The 19,274-nt window shown below is 35.5% G+C and overlaps 1 protein-coding gene across 2 annotated transcripts; it reads right to left on the reverse strand.

Moving 5' to 3' along the window:
- Positions 1-176: 176 nt before the first annotated feature.
- Positions 177-16,848, reverse strand: LOC112734212 (THO complex subunit 2). Of its 2 annotated transcripts, none has more exons than XM_025783441.3 (32): positions 16,490-16,848; positions 16,203-16,328; positions 15,661-15,702; positions 15,480-15,539; positions 15,255-15,317; positions 15,012-15,092; positions 14,179-14,250; positions 14,039-14,086; positions 13,854-13,922; positions 13,633-13,766; positions 12,870-12,945; positions 12,567-12,760; positions 12,184-12,264; positions 11,362-11,572; positions 11,026-11,262; positions 10,859-10,939; positions 10,646-10,765; positions 10,487-10,546; positions 9,781-9,908; positions 6,893-6,989; positions 6,644-6,772; positions 5,982-6,085; positions 5,729-5,909; positions 5,379-5,554; positions 4,578-5,184; positions 4,359-4,463; positions 4,028-4,183; positions 3,861-3,941; positions 3,366-3,785; positions 1,959-3,128; positions 1,050-1,366; positions 177-682 (listed from the first exon to the last, which is right to left on the reverse strand). In XM_025783441.3, the coding sequence occupies exons 1-32, from the start codon at positions 16,622-16,624 to the stop codon at positions 613-615; spliced, it is 5,631 nt and encodes a 1,876-aa protein (XP_025639226.1). In that variant the 5' UTR covers positions 16,625-16,848; the 3' UTR covers positions 177-612. The 2 variants fall into 2 exon arrangements, with proteins under 2 accessions (XP_025639226.1, XP_025639227.1); XM_025783442.3 differs by having other exon boundaries at positions 3,408-3,785; positions 16,490-16,833.
- Positions 16,849-19,274: the final 2,426 nt, after the last annotated feature.

A 19,274-nucleotide genomic window follows, 5' to 3' on the forward strand; every position in this document is an offset into this window, starting at 1 on the left:
TCTTTTAAAATGATTTTTGTTAGTGATGTAAACTTTCGAATATCATTTTAGTAATTTACTGTTATAGAGGTGTTTTCTACTATACATGCTGCTATAGTTATTTCGTGCATATATATATAAAAGACAGTCTACACAAATAGCACAACTAAGTAAGTCACTAGGAAACGCTCTTCTACTCCTTTTCAGTTTACATAAAGAATGAGCAAACATTGATATATTAGTCGCCAATGGCAGATTCGCTTCATGAAATGAGAATGCACAGGATTCATCCCCAATGGCAAGGCTGAAAATCCCATGTGTATCGAACCCTTTTCATGTCAAGTTAATATAGCAATTCACAAAATTCATGTTTCTTGTTGGTTAGACTATTCATGTAAGTGTAGGCTCAGCAAAATAAATTATTCTCACAATGGTACAGCTAATCACTGGCTATCCAGAATATACAACACTATATACAAGTGCACAAGCCAATTCACAATTGATTGGCATTGCCTTTTAGAAGACCAAATAATTTTGAACAGCTGAAAATTGCAGGATGAGGGAGTAGCAGATAGAATTGATGTGATCCCGGAACCTACTTGCAAGTCACAAACAATCCTGCTTTGATGTATTTTATTTTCGGTGCCGCCGTTTCTGATCAGCTCTTTGCCTCTTCTCATCATCCCATTCTCGATCATACATTCTATTACTCAATTAAGGAAACAACTGCACAACATGATACAAGGAAACCAAACATCCAACAAAAAGCATGTGTATTTGACTTTAGTAACCTAGCTACAACTACACTAGGATCTTAAATTAAAACTCCTTCAGTCATAAAAACAGAGAAAAAGCAGCGTGTAGTGCAGACAGGAATGAATATCATGCCATCTCATCAACCAAGGACCACCATATTCTTCCTTCCATGAACTATGTTACAAATGGAGGAAAAAATGCAGACATGGTAAATAGTCAAGCAAATCGCAGTAAAAGATACACTAACAGACAAGTGATCTTGATATAAATAATTATGCATATAAACCAAAAAAGCACTGTGCAGTATAGGATACGGATCAGAATCACGACGATTCAGCTTGCTGGCTACCTCTTTACCATGAATTCTGAGACCTGGTTCATCTATGTAATTTGCATGTTGGATCATGGGTCCCTTCCTGTCTACCCTGTCTCTTCCATCATAAGCTTGTGAAACACCAATTCCTAGGGGTGGAGGTGGAGGAGCCACTGGTGAGTACTCCCCAGGTTCACCAGCTGGCAGATGCTCCCTCTTGAGCTTACGTCTCTTGGATGCAGCATTTAAATCCAACTCTTCCTTTAGAAGATTTGTTTTTTCTCTATCCCGCTCTCTCTCTCTATCCCTCTCTTCAACCTGAAGAATATATGAGCATCCCAACAATTAGAATAATGAAAACCTCCTAGTCATCGGTTGATCTAATCAAAGAACCAGAAGAGAGAAATTTATGTTAAGAAGCATAACTTTATAAATACAACCAAAAAAAGATTTAGAGAAATACAAAATCGAAAATACATTATTTAAATCATTGAAAAAAATACAAAAAAAAATCGTAAAACAGTAATAATTAAAATCACACCAAATCATGAGAAGCCATATTAACCTAAGATTAAATCTACATATGGTTATGCTTTACATGATGAATGATGTACACTTACCCCAATACCATCTCATTAGAATATTATAATGTCAACTTTTTTCAGTTGCGTTTTCAACTTGAAGCAAAAGAAAACTTCAACCATCTAGAGAACAAGTAGCACTTTATAGAAATATCATGCATTGTACTCTTGGCTACTGCAGGGAATAAAAGACCTAGTTTACGGACAGAAGCATATCTAACCAAATGAAAAACTAACTTTACTCTATTTAAGTTCTTCAACCACGCGTAAATCACCAGTACATATGATGCAGATAGCAAAACTAAGATACAACATTGATTTCTTTCTACCTTCAATGATAATGCTTCTCGTTCCTCGCGTTTCCTATCTCGAAAATCATCTTCTTTTCTGCGTTTTGCATCATCCTGGGAAACCACAGCCTCTTCAGACCGTCTCCGTTCTTTTTCTTCATGCCTTGGAGAAAGCCTTTGAGAATGTCTAGTGGCTCCGTACCTCCTATCAGCATCTTCATCACGCCTACCACCACCAACAGATTGAGGAACCATATTTGGAGGTAATGGGGGTGGTGGAGGCAGGCTTTGCCCATGGAAGCGATCATCTGCATGAGATTTTTCTATAGATACATCATTGTATCGTAATTTACTTCTATCATCCTTGCTTCTATCATCCTTAGCCTTCTCAGGGAGTCTATTGAAACCCCTTTCACTACCCCTTTCTTGCATTCTCTCAACAGATCGTTCTCTTCCATATCTTTCGATTGACCTATCCCTAGGTTTCTCCACAATGAAGTCATCTCCACGAGACTTATCCACACGGTCCAATCTCTCCCTGTGCTCTCTTTCATACCTTTCATTTCCTTTGTCTTTTGCCCTTTCCAATGGCTTATCCCCTGCCCTGTACAAACCAAGTTCTTCCGGCCCCAATTTCTCATCAGATAATCGAGGATCTACAAGCTTCTCTCTTTCAGATAATCTGATTTCATTCTCGACATCTCTTTGCTCCGCCTCCGCTTTACGCCGTTTACCAAGTCTATCAGGTTCTTCAGCAGAACTAGCTCTCTTCTGGGCTTTATCAGTAGACTTTGAAGTAACAATTGTATTGTCATGCCTAGGAGAATGAACTACACGTGAAGAGGAACCTCTTACCGAGTCAATAACATCATTTCCATCATCCTTCACCACAGAAGCCCTAATATCAGAAGACTTTACGCCACCCATCTCAGCCTTGAGCTCACTACCGGTCTCACCCTTAGTAGATGGAGCTGAGATTTTTGCAGAAGCTGAAATACTGTTACCATTAGCATTGACTGAAGAAGATAAATTAGTACTTCCAGTGTGTCTTCCCTCTGATGCATGGTTTTGTATATCCTTGTCACTGCTCAAAGAACCAGACGCTCTGGCAACAGCTTTACCAGATCTAGTATCCTCTTTTGCAGGATCTTGTTTCGAGGGCTTTGAGTGTGAGCTAGCAGGTGCCGAACGTTTCCCGGAAGCTCTTGACTGAAAACAGCAGAATTAACTTATTATTCTTTTAGAGAGGGAGGGAGGATGAGGGGATATTTAAAAAAATGTTAATGAAGAAGAAGAATAAAAGATTATGTGTGTCTAGGTTGCATGCAGAAGCCAGGGGATCCAATGCACCGGTAAGACAGAAACACTAGAAAGAAGGATTCCACAACGATGAATGGAAAGGAAAATGCCTAACTGTACAGCCTAGCTAAGATATAGAAAAGCTACCTCTGCAGCTCTCGGAACATGTTCTTCCGATGCTCTACTTACAGATTCTTCTGCTTGCTTTTGGTTTTCCATGGATTTTGTTGCTCCAGATTGTACAGCAGGTGAGGGTAAGGTTGATGGAGCATCCAATCCATTTAATGATGAATTACCCTTGAGTTTTGCTTGGCCAGAATCAGATTTTCCAGCTATTGTGCTGTCAGTTCTTTCTACCTTGCTGTCTGCAGTTTTTATTTTTGTCTGGTCTTTGACTGTGTTTACTGAGTCCAGATGTTTTCCACTGCCAGATTCAGTTTGAGAAACACCAAGACTTATCCCACTTTGTACAGATGCTGAATTTCCAGCAGAAGATTTACTAATAGATGGCGCAGGCTTCAACTCAAGATATCCCATACCGAATTCTTCATCAGTAACCCATGAAGGCTGTGTGATGGAAGAGATTTGAAGTGTTAAAACTCAACAAAATACAGCCATACCTATACCAAGTTAACAGCATACCTTCCTAGCAGCTAATGCAGCAGCAACACCAGTTGCCAGCACCTTAAGATCCTCTCTTTCATCACTTTTAATCTTAGCCACCTACATGATGATAAAATATGTAAAATAGTGCATTGATGTTCGAAATTACTAGCACAAGTTTACTATAAAGATAAGTTATAAGTTACCCGTTTTTCAAGGTTTATCCCACTCTTCCGAGTAACAGGGAAAACTCCAGAAATCTTTGTCAACATAATGAGAGAATTTCTAATTTCCATGTACTCACTAGATTCCAAACACTGAATTAATAGTCTGGTTATTCTCTGACTCCACTTCCAGTGTACCTATAAGCAAAGAAATAGAAAATTGATCAAAATAATTCACTTCTGTAGTATTTGGATCAGGAAGAAACAAGGTGCAGGCATAAAAAAATTTGGGAGGACAACCTTAAACATTAAATCTATCCAATACATGTAAGCAGATAATTTTCAGAGCAGCATAAAAGTAGCACACACTTGCCTTGATAAACTGGCCATATGTAACTCGCTGGCTGTTTGGATATCTATAATAAACAGCAAAGCCAGGCATGTTTCCACACTCACGTTCATAAATAGATTCATCACTCTGAAAAGAATTTAGGAGTTAAGGAAAAAAGATAACCGAGTACTACTGGAGCAACAATACAAAAGGATAAAAAGATTGCATAACTAATGTTATGCACCAGTAATAATCAATTACCTTCCAATAGTAAGCAATCTTCAAAGTCTCATACAGAAACCTACCAAGCCTGCCTGCCTCATATTCTGTGCAGCAACATATCATAGGTTGTAGAGTCTTACAAATCAGGACATCTATATGGTTGACGGTATTGAAAAAGGGGGTTCCGAGCGAATGAAGTGTGTGCACAAACATAGCACAATAAACAGCATCTGGCATACTGAATGTGCAGCGTGGAAATATACAACGCTGAAGAAACTCCATATTGATCTTCAAAGTGTCAGGACAGGAACTTAACCATTTGTCCTTTTCGTGAGAAAGCCGCCTATGAACTGATGCAACATTCTCTTCATGTTTATGAAGTTCACTAATCAGACGGTCAAGTGATTCTTGAATTCTTTCCTTTTCCTTCTTCCTCTTGGTGATTGCTGAGCTTGAATTGTCAGACAGCTCCTCCAAAGACTTAAGACTAGCATGCAGCTTGGCTATTTCAGACTCGTAGCGACTTTTTGGAACGTACAAATCATATAGTGTGAGGCCCCAAAATGTTGCATAAAGATCAGGAGAAAGGCTATTCCACGCTTTTGAAGGCAGCATGGTTTTAACAGTATCAAGTAGATATTGCCAGCTGCATACAGTAATCAAATAGTAAAAACTACATAACCAAAGTCAAGAAGAAGAAGGAAGGGAGAGGGGGGGGGGGGAGCAGAAAAAATTTTTGCATATATTATCCACTTCTAGACTTAGGTTTGCCAGATGGAATGGCATCTAAAACACATAGGCACCAAATAAGTAAAAGTGAAACTAGGAAAAGATTATAACCTTATAGGATTTCGAGCAGAGCCAAGATCTAGAACCATACTGCCAGAATGATCTACAAGATCAGATTCTGTAGATGCATCATTTGCAGCATTATTATCATCCAACGGCCAGCAAACATCAGGACTCCTCTGAGACTTGAAAAGTCTCATCACAGGGCGATATATCAAGAAAGCAACCTATGTCCAGGAAAACGACAAGCAATAAAAAATAAACAAGTTCAAGCATAATAAATGAATAAATGTTGCAGGTGAAGGGATATAAACAGTTTTCGTGATAAAATCAAGCAGTAGTTATTATGAAATCATGCCCTAAGTTTACAAGACAAAAGTATATAGAATGGGAACACAGACCTCAGGGTCCAGGTGGTAAAGGTGGACCAGGTCATTAAGCGATGGAATGAGTGCAGCATAATTTGATGCTGGAGTAACTGCACTGCAAAGAAATTCCACATATTGAAGAAGAGTTCCATGGGATCTATCAAATTGCTCACTAACCATCTTAATGTATGGTGCATCTGCATTGATGACAATCCTGTGAAAAAAATTAAATCATGAGAACAACATTGAGTCATGGCTCCAGTATTTGTACGTTTTCTAATCTTACAGAGAACGATGTTGAGCAATAAGCAATAGGAGGGGGATCGCCAACTTCGGTTCATCTTTGGGAAGTAATGCATCTCTAAGTCTGCTAGTAGACTTTAACAATGCCTGCATCAAAAAGATTATATATATATATATATATATATAGTTAACTTGGTATGACAGAAAACCAAATGCCAAAACCTTAAACTATGGATAACTCTACAACGGTAGTAAAAGATTAAAAGGCAGTATGGTGCCAAGCATCCTACATTATGGAGGGTGCGGGTAAGAGCCGCATGCAAAAGGTGTAATGCAATCAGCCTAATCTGATGCAAGCATCAATCGCTGATTCCACAACTTGAACCCGTAACCTTAAGGTCACATAGAGACAACTCAACCGTTGCTCCAAGACTCTCCTTTAATGGTAGTCGAAGATTAATACATTATATTTCGGCCACCCATAACAAAAGATACATGATTTACTAGAGCTTATAAAACTTAAATACAACATCAACACCAAAGTTAATATTCAAACAGCAGACAATTGCATTCGCTGCTATATTTTAGTCTTAAAAAAACAAAGTTGAAGACATTATTTTTTACCACACCTGACAAACTTGCATCTCATAAGCCACTTCCAATCTATTGCTTTCCAAAATCACTGTATTATATACTTTTATGTACCTTATTATTTCGAGTTACTCCAAAAGAAGTTGCTTGATATCGAAGAGTGTCACTCCCTGCCATGGCATCCAGCTGCTCCTCAGTCAAGTTCTCTGTGTACTGGACGTTTGCCATTTGTTGAATAAGTTCCTGAAAATTATCAGTGAAAAAGATTTATCCAACATCAGCATGGAACATTGGCTTTTTCATCAGCAGCCATATAATACATAACAATTCTTTAATTTCAATTTTTTAGGAAAGTATGAAAACCTGCAATAGAACAAGCTCAATTCCTTGCCCCTTTTTTAACTGGTTCACTAGATACTGGAAAAGGCCTCGCAATTCCATTGAAGGGTACTTCTTACACCTACAACGAAACAAATATCATTTGCTCATGAAAACATTCCCCATCTAGTCCCTTTGGAGAATAAGTCAAATACGTCATAATGTTCTACACTACAAGAATCAAGTCGAACTAGCTATAACAAGTTAACACCAATTTTATCGCGCACACCCAAAATATTAAAACCCAATAGTATTACAGAAAGAGGTTGAATGTCCAATCTCGATAACTAGAACTAGGTCTGGTGAGAACCCAAACCCATTTAATGTGGTATTGCCACATATCATAAAAATTGCCACCAAAATGATGAATTAGCTGAATCACAAGTGTAGAAGGTAAATCAGGTACTGGCCACTCACACATGAAGAATTAGCTGAACACATAACCCATATTAGGTCGAGGTTTTGATCACAATGGTTAGGTAAGTTACAACCCAAATGCTAATGCTAATGTTATTATCATGATGATTACAAAAGAATATAAACCAACACAGAAAATGTAGATTTAGAATAACAGAAGCACACAAGACCACAAATCTGCAACTAAACGTAGACAAGACATTCAAAAAGTTTGCCATGCATAGAAGCCAATAACCAATTCACTTATTTTCTAGGCATTCAACATCTAACTCAATGATCATGGTCCCATAATTAATTTTTTATTCAATGGTATTATTTTGATTATTTTATTTAGCAACACTTAATCATGAAATATTGACACTGCCTTTGGTCTAATTTGTTTCACAGATCACATCTTCATATCTAATTCATTTCTTACATTTCACCCAGCCTTAATTCCACGAGTTCCTAAAGGGAACAAATTTTCAAATCATCTTTTAATTATACAATCAAGGCACTTTAAAGAAGGTAACCAATAACCCATTCAACCTACACTTTAATTCACAAAACAGAGGAATGCAGAAATCAAATGCAGCATCACAATACATAATATTATAACAGAGTAATCAGTATATACAGAAGAAGGGAAAGCTAAAGCTAAGGAGATGAGGAGTTAAAAAAAACAAACAAACCAAACAGCTCCAAGAATATCAACCCCAACCCTCCAAGTCAAAAGCATTTTTCTAGTGGAATATTGGCCCCCGAAGTTTCAGGATTAACAGCTATGCTTGCCCAAAATAACACGGCCACAAGAATTGAAGTATCTACCTCCATAAGACCATCAGCACATATTACAAAAACTTGTTATGCCATCCTTTTTTCAGAAGATGGGACTCAGTGGTATACAGACATGATGATGATCATGAAACATCCTTTGCACTTAAACAACTGTTGATCAATCAAAACCACTGATGCTAAAAGTGAACTGAAAAGCAGTATTCTTACATCTTCAACTTAAGAATGAATATACCACTTATCAGTACACTCCATTAGAAGGTGCATTTGCAGAAAAGCATGGGGAACAGCTCCAGAAGAAGTTAACTTCTTTAGAATCTTGCAGCCTCCATTAGCATCACAAGATTAAAGTAATTGCTAATGGAATAGACCACCTAAAGCACGCTTTAACTGAAGGGTCATCAGATCGATCCAAAATTCCAAATCTAGCTATAATCAGCCTAAACAGCTGGATGTCAGCAACAAATAATCATCCCATAACCACCACCCATTGTAAACAGTTCCGGCTCCATCTTCTCTATATCCCCAGTAGCTTACACAACTATGCACCTAATTTTAATGAAACTTATCACAAAACAAGCATGGACAAGATTTTTGGTTCACATTAATACATGGATCCATCTCCCTCCTGATCATATCCCATAAATGCCATTAAGCTGTCATTTTGGAACTGACATTAGACATTACCACAAACTGTTGAGATTCAGATAAATCATGTATACAACACAGATCATTCTTCAGACTCAAAGATCCACTGATTTGCAACTGACGTCATTGCCTTTCAAAGCAATAATTTTTTCTTCTCCACAAATTAATTGTACCTGGGAAAGGTCCAACTAAGTGAAAACTTCTTCAATCAGATGATTCTCCATCAAACATGGTAAGTGCTATTGCAGCAGACAGGTAAATTTGTACTCCTCATCTTTTTTAATCTTCCCTTGTAAAATGACATGGGCAGTGGGCACCAATGTAATAGAAGTTTCGACTTTAGATATTGAAATTTGAAAGGGCAACAAAGAAGTTCCCACCCCATTCAACCAACAACAAATATCCATTCCAAAACATCTGTGAGCAAAACCCAGTGGTACATCATATGATTGTCTGTGCATGCCCATGGTTTTAACTGATCTGACATCATGACTAGGTACGAAAAGCTCCTAGTGTCCTGTAATCCCGCATTTGCTAAGGTTGATCTGCAACCTGGAATTTGATACAAGGCATTCTGGATGTTCTAAACTCTATACGATGACGCAAATGCAGAAAAATGCCATGTTATTGTCAACCATGATTACTAATTCATAGAATAATCCCAATAAAATTAGGATTTCCATAAACTGTTGTATTTTCGCGAATGAAACACCATCACAAAGAAAAAGAAGTAGAAAAGTAGACAAAACAATATGTAGGGACAACCTACAAATTTGTTGCTTAGCCATTATAAATAATTCCTAAATCTTTTATCCAAAAAAAATTAATTAATGCCTTAAATCAGTTAATTGAAACATATCACCAAGAAGATTCAGTCACATATCCTGACAGCAAACGTAAAAGCATGATAATTACTTCCTATAATTTATCCAGATGCACAGGACATTCTGCCAAGAATAATAAACCAGATTTTATCTCCCAATCCAATAGAAATAATAAAAGTTAAGAGTTGGGAATGAAGCAAATATACATACAGGTGACCCCAAAATGAAGCTAGTGATTGAAGCCAATCTGACAAATTTAGACCATCATCTTTTAGCTTATCACGTCCACCAAGTGCCAAGCGCTCAATCACAACATATTCCAAAATGTCATACTCTAGCTGTTGAAGGAGGGAGAGAGAAAAAATAAGTAAATAGATTTCCAAGTTGAAAACCATCTATCAATAAGAAAACAACTTCACATGCACCACATAGAGAATGCACAAAAGAAATATAAAAATGGAGAAGCACCCCATCTATAAAGAAAAAAGATTATAAGATTTTCATGAATTATCATTCTCAAAAGCTTACGTTGTTGGGTACAGGCACATAAATGATTTTATAACTTTATATGGTCACCAACCAAAGCCTCATATGGGTTTGAAGCATTTATAATGCATACATCCAGTTCATCTCGTGCCATAATTTAGCTTTTATTTAGAGGAATGAGGGACAGCAATAGTCAAATTCTAGACCTCTTACTCATAGAAGCCTCAGGCCTATCATGAACTATCTATCCCAAAAGTTTTAGTTGTTGAATAGAAGTAAATGAATAGACAACACAGTTTTATATATTGACAAAGATATATCACTATCAGAATAAATGAAACAGAAACACTACTCAGACCTGCTGACATCACTGATAGATGGATCCAATTAACATGGGAATAAAGTGAAAAAACAAAGAATTTGCACAGACCTGAGTCAAATACTTAAATGCATCCACTACAGGAGTAATCATGTCTCTGTATGCCTCAATCTGCATTTCATACGCACAGAAAAATCAACATGATAGAATATATATCATCGATAGCACATGGTGATCAAGTTTCAAGGTAAAGCTCAACTAAATCAGCACCTGATGAACAATTGTTCGTAGGACAGTCATAGGGTTAGCATGAGCTAGTTTTGCGACCATTCGACCTAGCTGCTTCAAATTCTCCTTTGCCAACCGTTTTAAAATGCGTCTAGTGTCCAACTATAGAAAGAGAAAGTAAAAAGTACAAGGGAAATAAATAATAAAGCTTACTGAATTTAGCCTAGGCAGTCCCAAATATATGCAGATCAGTACCTTGGCTGTTTGTCTTGCTGCTAGGAGCATAGGTATGCGCTCATCATCTTTCTCCCATTCACCGTATAAACGATATCGCACCTAAATAAATTAAACTCATCAACAAAACTAATTGATAACTGCTAACAATACATGGGGTAGAAGGATGAAAATTTATAAAGTATAACCTCATAAGGAAGGAGACTCATTAGTTCCCAAATTTCCTGGCCAACAGCTGGATTGGCAGGAATCAGTTGCAAAGAAGGTAGTAGGCAAGCTCCTAAAGCATCCTCCACCCTTAGCCTTGCATCTTTCAGGTGTAGATGAGGATTTCCAATTCCAGGAAATTGAGAATTCAAGGCACTGTCGCCATGACTAACAAGCTCAAGGGCAGAAAAGTAATAACCTCTCAGCACCCTACAAACCTACTTGGTTTTTAGGGGACAGGCAATGAAGGGGAATCATTATTACCACAAAGCACAGCAATGAAAATAAAGTAATTGGAAAATAAAAACTTCATGCACCTTCTGCAACAATATAGAGTCACGGTAAAGGTAGGGTCCAGTACAAGCAAGCATCTGAAAAAGCTCCTTCGGAAGATCTATGAAAGAACTTCGTCTTGAGGAGTTATCTACATCCATAGGATCAGTACTAACTCCTGTGGATGATCCAGAGTTTTGATGATGTGCGTGCCGAATAACATCATATGCTGAAGAAATTGTCCTCTCAATGAGCCTGGATGAACAACTGAATATTAATTAAAGGCCCAAGGATACAAACTGTTTGATGTATGCACAAATACACAAGCTTTCACCATACAGATATCCACATTAACATTGGGTGCTTCCCGCCAATTTCAATTTGGAACTATTTCTCATGGTATATTTCAAAAGGCTTTCATATAAAAAAGGACGCAATGTGGTGGAGCTTGCAGTAAATGCACTCCTCTTGGGTTTGGCTGGTGGTTTCGTTGGATAAGAATCTCTCCACGGCCTCTCGCAAGTGCAGTACTCATGGTATTACCAGGATATGCAGAGGCACTGCAAATCATCTTTGCATTCTTGAATCTTTTCTTTTGTTTGTTTTCTAACATTTATACTTGGATCTTCCCACCCTCAAGATGTACTATCCCTCTAATTGTCTAACCGCGTTTACAATTTCGATTAAGAATATAGAAACCACCATTGGCAATGACATGTATATCCAAATGCATTGTGCAGAAAATAAAATAATAACAAGAAATTCAATATATGCATTCAATGGACATTTCCATATATAGATGTAACTCAAATAAGTTCTCAATGCCAGTGTCTACATGACTCGAGAGATTATGAACAAGCATTTACCTAAACAAACTCTCACATATTTGGATATGTTCCACTGCATTGAGTGGTGACAGACGACCAAACAGCATATGTGCATGATACCTGCAAAAACAAAAATAGAAATCTAACGATAAACTAAAGAGAACGTAAGGATCCAGTCAAGCTATAGCTTAGTTTATCATGACTGGAAAGGAACTAAATCTTACATCCATAAATTTGAGATCCATCACATTCAATAACCACATATAATACTAATGAAGTCAGAGGGGATGGCAACATTCAAGTAAACAAAATGAACGAGAAATTTTACGGAAGATGGAATGAAAAGAAAACAAAACAATAGAGCATTTACTATAACACCATTTACCACCACATATTACATGCAAATTACAAATCACACATACCAGTCATCCACCGAAAGAAAGCCGGTAAGCAACCCCAAAGTTTGACTGTTTTGAAGCTCAGACTTTCGCTCTTCAATTGCATCAGTTTCCATGTCTATAGCAGCAAAAAGATCTATTGCGACGTCACCCGGTTTCTCATCATCCATTAGATCTTTTCCAGTAGCAGCAAGGTTTATTCTTCCAATTTTGTTAGCCTGTGAATGATATTGTCAAACTTCAGGAAATTACACTAGCCAAAAAATAAGAGAAAAACATAAAAATCAAGGATGGACTGTTCATCATAAGCATTCATAGCATAAATACCTCATCAAGCCGCTTGGAAGAGAAAGTGTTATAATGCTCAAATGCTTCTTCATCCTTCGGAAGTAGATGTGCATATCTTCAATCAAAATGATAGTTACAAAGCTATCTTATGCATTGCATAAATAACAAATCGTAACATAACCAAGACCTAGATGCCAATAGCATTAGCACCTCAGCCGAGCAGAACATATATTTGACACAAGTTTCTCGATAAATAAATTATGGCAGATTATATACACTAAAAGCTAACTTCAACCACTCCCATCTTACTTATCGAGTAATTAATTACTTGAAATATCTTTAACAACACAAATAGATATGCTTTTCCCATGCCTAAATACCGGAACATCATTACCATTAACAGCATGGAAGTCTTCTCCAACTAGGTAAAGTGGGTTACATGAATTGCACAATTTTATTATGCCTTCAATATTTTAGTGATCAGATTTGTGGTGTCAATCGTAGAAGAAGTGAACAGAACGCATCAAACTACAAAGTTGACCATCCTTATTATATCTTAAACTACAAACTACTCAACTTTGGTATGATTATAAAGCATTCCTCATCTGCATAACAACATTTTCCCCACAACTCTGAAAATAAGGAATCATAACCCATGACAAAATTAAATTTGTAAATATCATCCAATACCAGCATGTTTCTAATAGTCAAAACAGACCCAAATATTGGATTTAAGTTGAGTGTTTAATGCCTTATGAGAATGCAATATGTGATTCTTATGCAGCACATGAGCAGATCTTACATGCTATCAATATCAATAAAATCTTGTTTCACCAGCAACGCTGTGAGCTTATAGAGCCCAAAGGGAACAGGGCAGCTGACATCCATGCGCTGATAATATTGAAACTTAAATCCAAGAATCTGTGAAGCATGAGACTGCAAAAAAAAAAAGATAAAACCAGAGTATTAAAACTTGTCTAATCAATATCAGATATTGAAATAAGAAAAACTTAGAACAATAACCTTGGGGAAAATAGGAATCAGCTCTAGAAACACACTGTTATCAGGTTGAAGTTCAAAACACTCAAGAACCTGATCAACAAACATCAATAGCCAGGTAAAACATAAAATGAGAACATAAATAGGCAAGTAAGTTAACTATAAAAAACGAGAAAGAAAGAAAAAAAATTCAAATTGAAGAAACTTACAATATCAAAAACACGATTTGGATCCAAATCAAAATGGCCAATTAACGACTGCAGAATTAATCAAAATCAACACCAAAGTCATCATCATTAAATACAGAAAAGGACAGTGGGATTCTCAAAGTCATTGAAAGCATCAAAACCTTAATAATGCCAATTGTTGCGGCAGATGCCTTTTGAGTTGGAGCTTCGGAATCTCGGCAAAGAAGAGTGACCTACACAATTAAACTGAACTGAATACAGCATACCAAATCACACCATAATGACCTAGATCGTAACCCATCTTAATAGTTAAGTCATTGAAATATAAACACTCTGCAACTTTAATCTTTAAGAAATGAGCTTCCTCCATCTTATCTACTTTCTTACCAAACCACCTAAGGTGAAATTAAATAACCTTCTACACATAGGGACTATACTAGCACTCTCCAACACATACTTTTAATATTTTTTTTACTAGTGTTTAGTCATCAAACAACAGATGTTCATTCCTAGCCTCACTATATTGAGCTTATTCTTTTTAAGCTTTTCAATGCCCAATATTCAATCCTCTTCAACAATTGTAAGTCTTGTAGCTATGTAGTATTTCCCCCCTATATTTGAGGGGTGATTTCCTATCACAAAAATAACACCCAAAACCCTCTTCCATTTGATCCACCAAGAATGATACCTACAATTTACATCACCTCAATTTTCCAATTGTTTTGTAGGTAAACAGAAGATGCTTAAGTTGTCTGACACGTGGTACAGTATGATCACCAATTTCTACCTATAAGCTAGAATTAATATGTTTCTATTATACTATATCTTCTGTCACAATAACACCAAGGAATAAAATTGTGAACAAAGTTTTGAAAGGGAAAACAAATATAGAACATTGGACAAATAAGGGAACAGTCTAATTCACTTCAGCCAAAATCACAATTGTATAATAATGATAATAACAATATTAATTAAAATAAATTTGAGATCATACCAGCTTTGCATAGCCCTCACTCTCTTCTCTAAGAAGGTTAAATTTGGTTTGTTGATAAAGAAGCCGTGTATTAACTCTGACCTGAAATCAACAGCCCAATTGAATCAAATACATGCAATCACAAAGCTTAACAATAAATGCCAGCCTTTGGCAAGAATAGTTCGATTTTCATGGTAGTCTGCAGCTAATGTAATTAATAGGTGTATCTTGTCGCAAATATATTTCTAGCAATTCATTGCTCACCTCTTTTCCCTTCAAATCCTGAGCCTTTATTTTGATCATTTCAGCCTCCCCCAAAAACTCTTCCTGCAAATTGTGTAAGATAGAAATAAAAAACCATGTTAGTTCACAAAAGACTACATCTCAGTCCCTTACAGTTGACACTAACCAAAAGCCTCAGAAGAAATAGAAAGTTAAGTTACACAAAGTATGAATGATGACGGAAAGAAAGGAACAAAAAAGGCAGACCTCACAACGTTCTTGAAGTAGCCTAACTGGAACCAATTCAGATTCCACAAGCCATCTTGCCTAGAAAAATTAAAGTCTATAAGCAATGATATTGAAGAAAAATTATAAAGAATTAAGAACCGTAATGTTTAATTTGAAGATGTAAACATGAAGAGATCAACACGGTGGGATCATAACTGACCAGTTTAATGAGACGAGATCGAAACTCTCCCGACATTGTATGCTGTATAGAAAGAGATATACATAAGTATAGTATCGTGCTGACCACAAACGATGAATAACTAACAGTCAACTACTTAAAATTGAACACTATTCGCTATCAACACAATTTACAATTCTTTGGGAATAGTCATCATATAAGTCCTGATTTCCTCTTGCCACACAACTGAGGTAAAGTTGTAAAGGAACTCCAGCTCAGTTTGATGTTCATGCAATTTGAAACAGAAAAATATATTTAATTCACCCTATCCTTTACCAATAACAAAATTGAACAACTATAAATGGTACCAGATGAGGAGAAAGAAAGCACAATATAACTTAAGGAGGCTCACTATTCTCATTACAGAAAAGAAAAATGAATGACATATAATGATCATTCCAATTCCAATCTTTGAACATCAACCAATTTGCAGGTGTAACAAATTAACAACTACTCTTGAAAAAAGAAAATCAATAAGAAAGGATGAGAGGGACTAAAAACAGCTTCAAGCGGCGGTAACTCACATCTTGGGCCATTTGGGTCACTATATCTGCAAAATTTGAAGCTAATTTCTCAGTCGGCGGTCTGTCGGAGAATATGACAGAATCTAACGCTACTTTACACTTCTGAAACGGCAATTCACCCCGAACCTGACATCAATCCAGGAACAAAAATCAGCTCTTTATCCCAGAAACGGAGAAATAAAGCTCCGAATTCACCACCAAATTTTTAATTTTTCCAACGCAGGGTGCGAAAAATTTAGGTAAGAACAGATGTATTATGAGTGCAAAAAACGACGGAAAGGACGAACCATAGTCCAGCAAAGCTCGTAGAGGAAGCGTAGCGATGGAACTGGTTCGGAAACCCTGAGGGCAGGATTGCCACTCTTCCATTCGCGAACACAGTCCTCCGTTACGTAAATACACTCTATGGGTGGCAGAGACATTGTTCCTGATTGGAAACCCAAGAGAGAAGCGCGAATTTTGAGGTACGGAGATGAATCGGATGGGAGGGTTTAAGAAGAGAATAGCATTTCCATGGATGACTGTGACAGAGCAATGGGAAAATTTTAGGGTTTTCAGAGATACCCAGGGGGTTTGCTTTTCGCAACAAGTTGGAGTTGCCGGTGATTCAGTTTTACCCCCAACAAAATATAAAATAAAATAATATGTTAACGATATACAATTATGCATTAAATTTAAAATTAGTCATTAAAATATCGATATAAATTTATATAAAAATATATATTATTTAATTTATTTTTATTGTATATTTTATATTCTAATATATATTTTAATATATAAATAATATTTTTAATATAAAATATATGAATAAACTATTAAAATTATTTTCAATTTTTGAATATCCGGCAAAAAAATCATCACAATTTTATTAATAACAAAAATATTTTAAAATACAATGAAAATACCTAATGTTAAATATATATTTTTAAAAAGTAATTTTTAAATTTTGATAATTTTATACTAAATAAATTTTTATAATCTTTTATTAAACACAAAAAATATTTTTAAAAGATATATATAGATCGAATTTTTATTTTTTTTATATGTAATTTTATTCAAATATTTCTACAAATTTTTTATCGAACGCATAAGCAATTTGCAAAATATAAAATTATTTACTACTTATAAAAAATATTATTTTTAGTTATTTTTGTTATTTTTATAATATTTAAAGAATATTTTTGTTATTATAAAAATAAGAGTTATTTGTATTAGTGTCTCAAAAATCGGATGTGGATAATATAAAATACAACCTAAATTATTACTTTTAAGAAAATTTATTTTAATAAATTCTAAATTAGTTTTATTTTATCTTGCTAATATCCCAATTAATAATCGTATTTGAAAAACAATAAAAAAAATTTTAAAACGGTTTAAAATTATGTTATTTTATATTTTCTAATAACACTTATTTTATTTTATATTCATTAATTATTATTAAAATAATTAAATAATATTAGATAAAATTAATATATAATTTTAGATATTATATACATAAAATTATAAACTAGAAAAGTTAACATAATTGACATTTTTGTATTAATAATCTTTTTTTCTTTTAGGTATCATTTAGCTCGATAAGTTTATGAATAATTTATTACGAATTTGAACATTATTTAAGAATTTGCGATAAATAAATTATTCCAAAATATAATTTGATACACTTATTTAAGCCGCCGATCGAACTTATCCCTCCACTAATTTAATTTAATTTATATTAATAGAATCTAAATTAATATATTAAGTCATTTGAAAAAAAAAATTATACATGGTGAGAGAGTAACAATGAAAATGTTTCCATTCACAATTTTTCTCCTTACAATTTGTCATTAAATTGACAATTATATCTTTAAATTATTCTTTATTTCAAATTTTTAATAATTGGGTTTTTTTTCAAAGATAAAAATATATTTTATTAAATTTGATAAATGAAATACAGAATTTATATCAGGACAAAAACAATAAATAATGGGAATCTCACAAATAAACCACACTTAGAAAGAAATCTAACAGTGAAAAATAGAAAAGAAAATTGTAAAAAGTGAAAGTAGACTTCTTTCCAGAGAATAGGACTTGTGAACTAATTCAATGAGAAGCTACACAAAGACGTTGAATCTCTCGAAAGAGTTTACTAGAAGTATTGAGAATAGAAGTTGGGGAAGTGTTGGTTCCTTCAAAGACAACGAGATTCCTAGCTTTCCAACACTTCCAACATAGAATAGCAAGCAGTTGTTGGTTCCGATTGTCACCACCCATCGAACAAATCTGCTCCGTCGTGGTGTTCCACCAAAACCAAAATTCAGTAATTGGATGGATGGGGAGACATAAACTCAGAGAACTATTAGACCAAGCATCTCTTATAGCTGGACATTACATAAAATAGTGAGAGATTGTTTCGTCCTCTTTTTGACAACGGGGACATAGTGCCGGTGTTGCAGGAAATCTCCGGTGAATCTGGGCTAGAATCGGAAGCCGACCATGGAGGCACTTCCAAATAAACAAATTGATTTTATGAGGGAGCTTCATCTTCCAAAGGTTGATCTAAGGGACTTTTTGCTGCATATGGGTTGGACAGAGTTCAAGCGGAGGGTGTAAGAATAGGTACTTCACTCTATAGCCTGATATTGTATCATACTTCTTTTGTTTGTTCAGTGCCCATTGGAGTGTGTCATCTCCACCTTCAATTTTTAAAGATTGAATTCTAGTTGAAATATCACTTGGAAAAATCTCTGTAATTAACGGCTGATTCCAAATTCTTTCTTCAACAGAGGTCTTTTACTCTGGGAGCAACAATGGCCAAGTGTTGAACATTTGTTGGCACAGTGAATAAATATGGAGGAGGCAACCATGAGTCGTCAAACGTACGAATGTTTATACCGTTATCTATTCCCCAGATAAGTCCCTTCTCTACCACATTTCTACCTTGCAAAACACTTCTCCATCCCCAAGAAGGGAGTGTTCCAGGTTATGTATTTAGAATATTTCTGTTTCTGAAATATTTACCTCTGTAAATTTTGGCCAATAGAAAATTAGAATGTGTTGCTATTCTCCAATACTGTTTGCCTAACAGAG

Source organism: Arachis hypogaea, chromosome 3 (genome assembly GCF_003086295.3).
Source record: "Arachis hypogaea cultivar Tifrunner chromosome 3, arahy.Tifrunner.gnm2.J5K5, whole genome shotgun sequence".
In the NCBI taxonomy this organism is placed as follows: Eukaryota; Viridiplantae; Streptophyta; class Magnoliopsida; order Fabales; family Fabaceae; genus Arachis; species Arachis hypogaea.

Coding starts and splice junctions, on each gene's coding strand:
- LOC112734212 (XM_025783441.3), bottom strand. CDS start 16,624: ATGTCTCTGCCACCCATAGAGTGTATTTACGTAACGGAGGACTGTGTT. Junction 15,703..16,202: donor TGACCCAAATGGCCCAAGAT/GTGAGTTACCGC, acceptor CTTTCTATACAG/CATACAATGTCGGGAGAGTT. Junction 3,129..3,365: donor ATGTTCCGAGAGCTGCAGAG/GTAGCTTTTCTA, acceptor TGCTGTTTTCAG/TCAAGAGCTTCCGGGAAACG.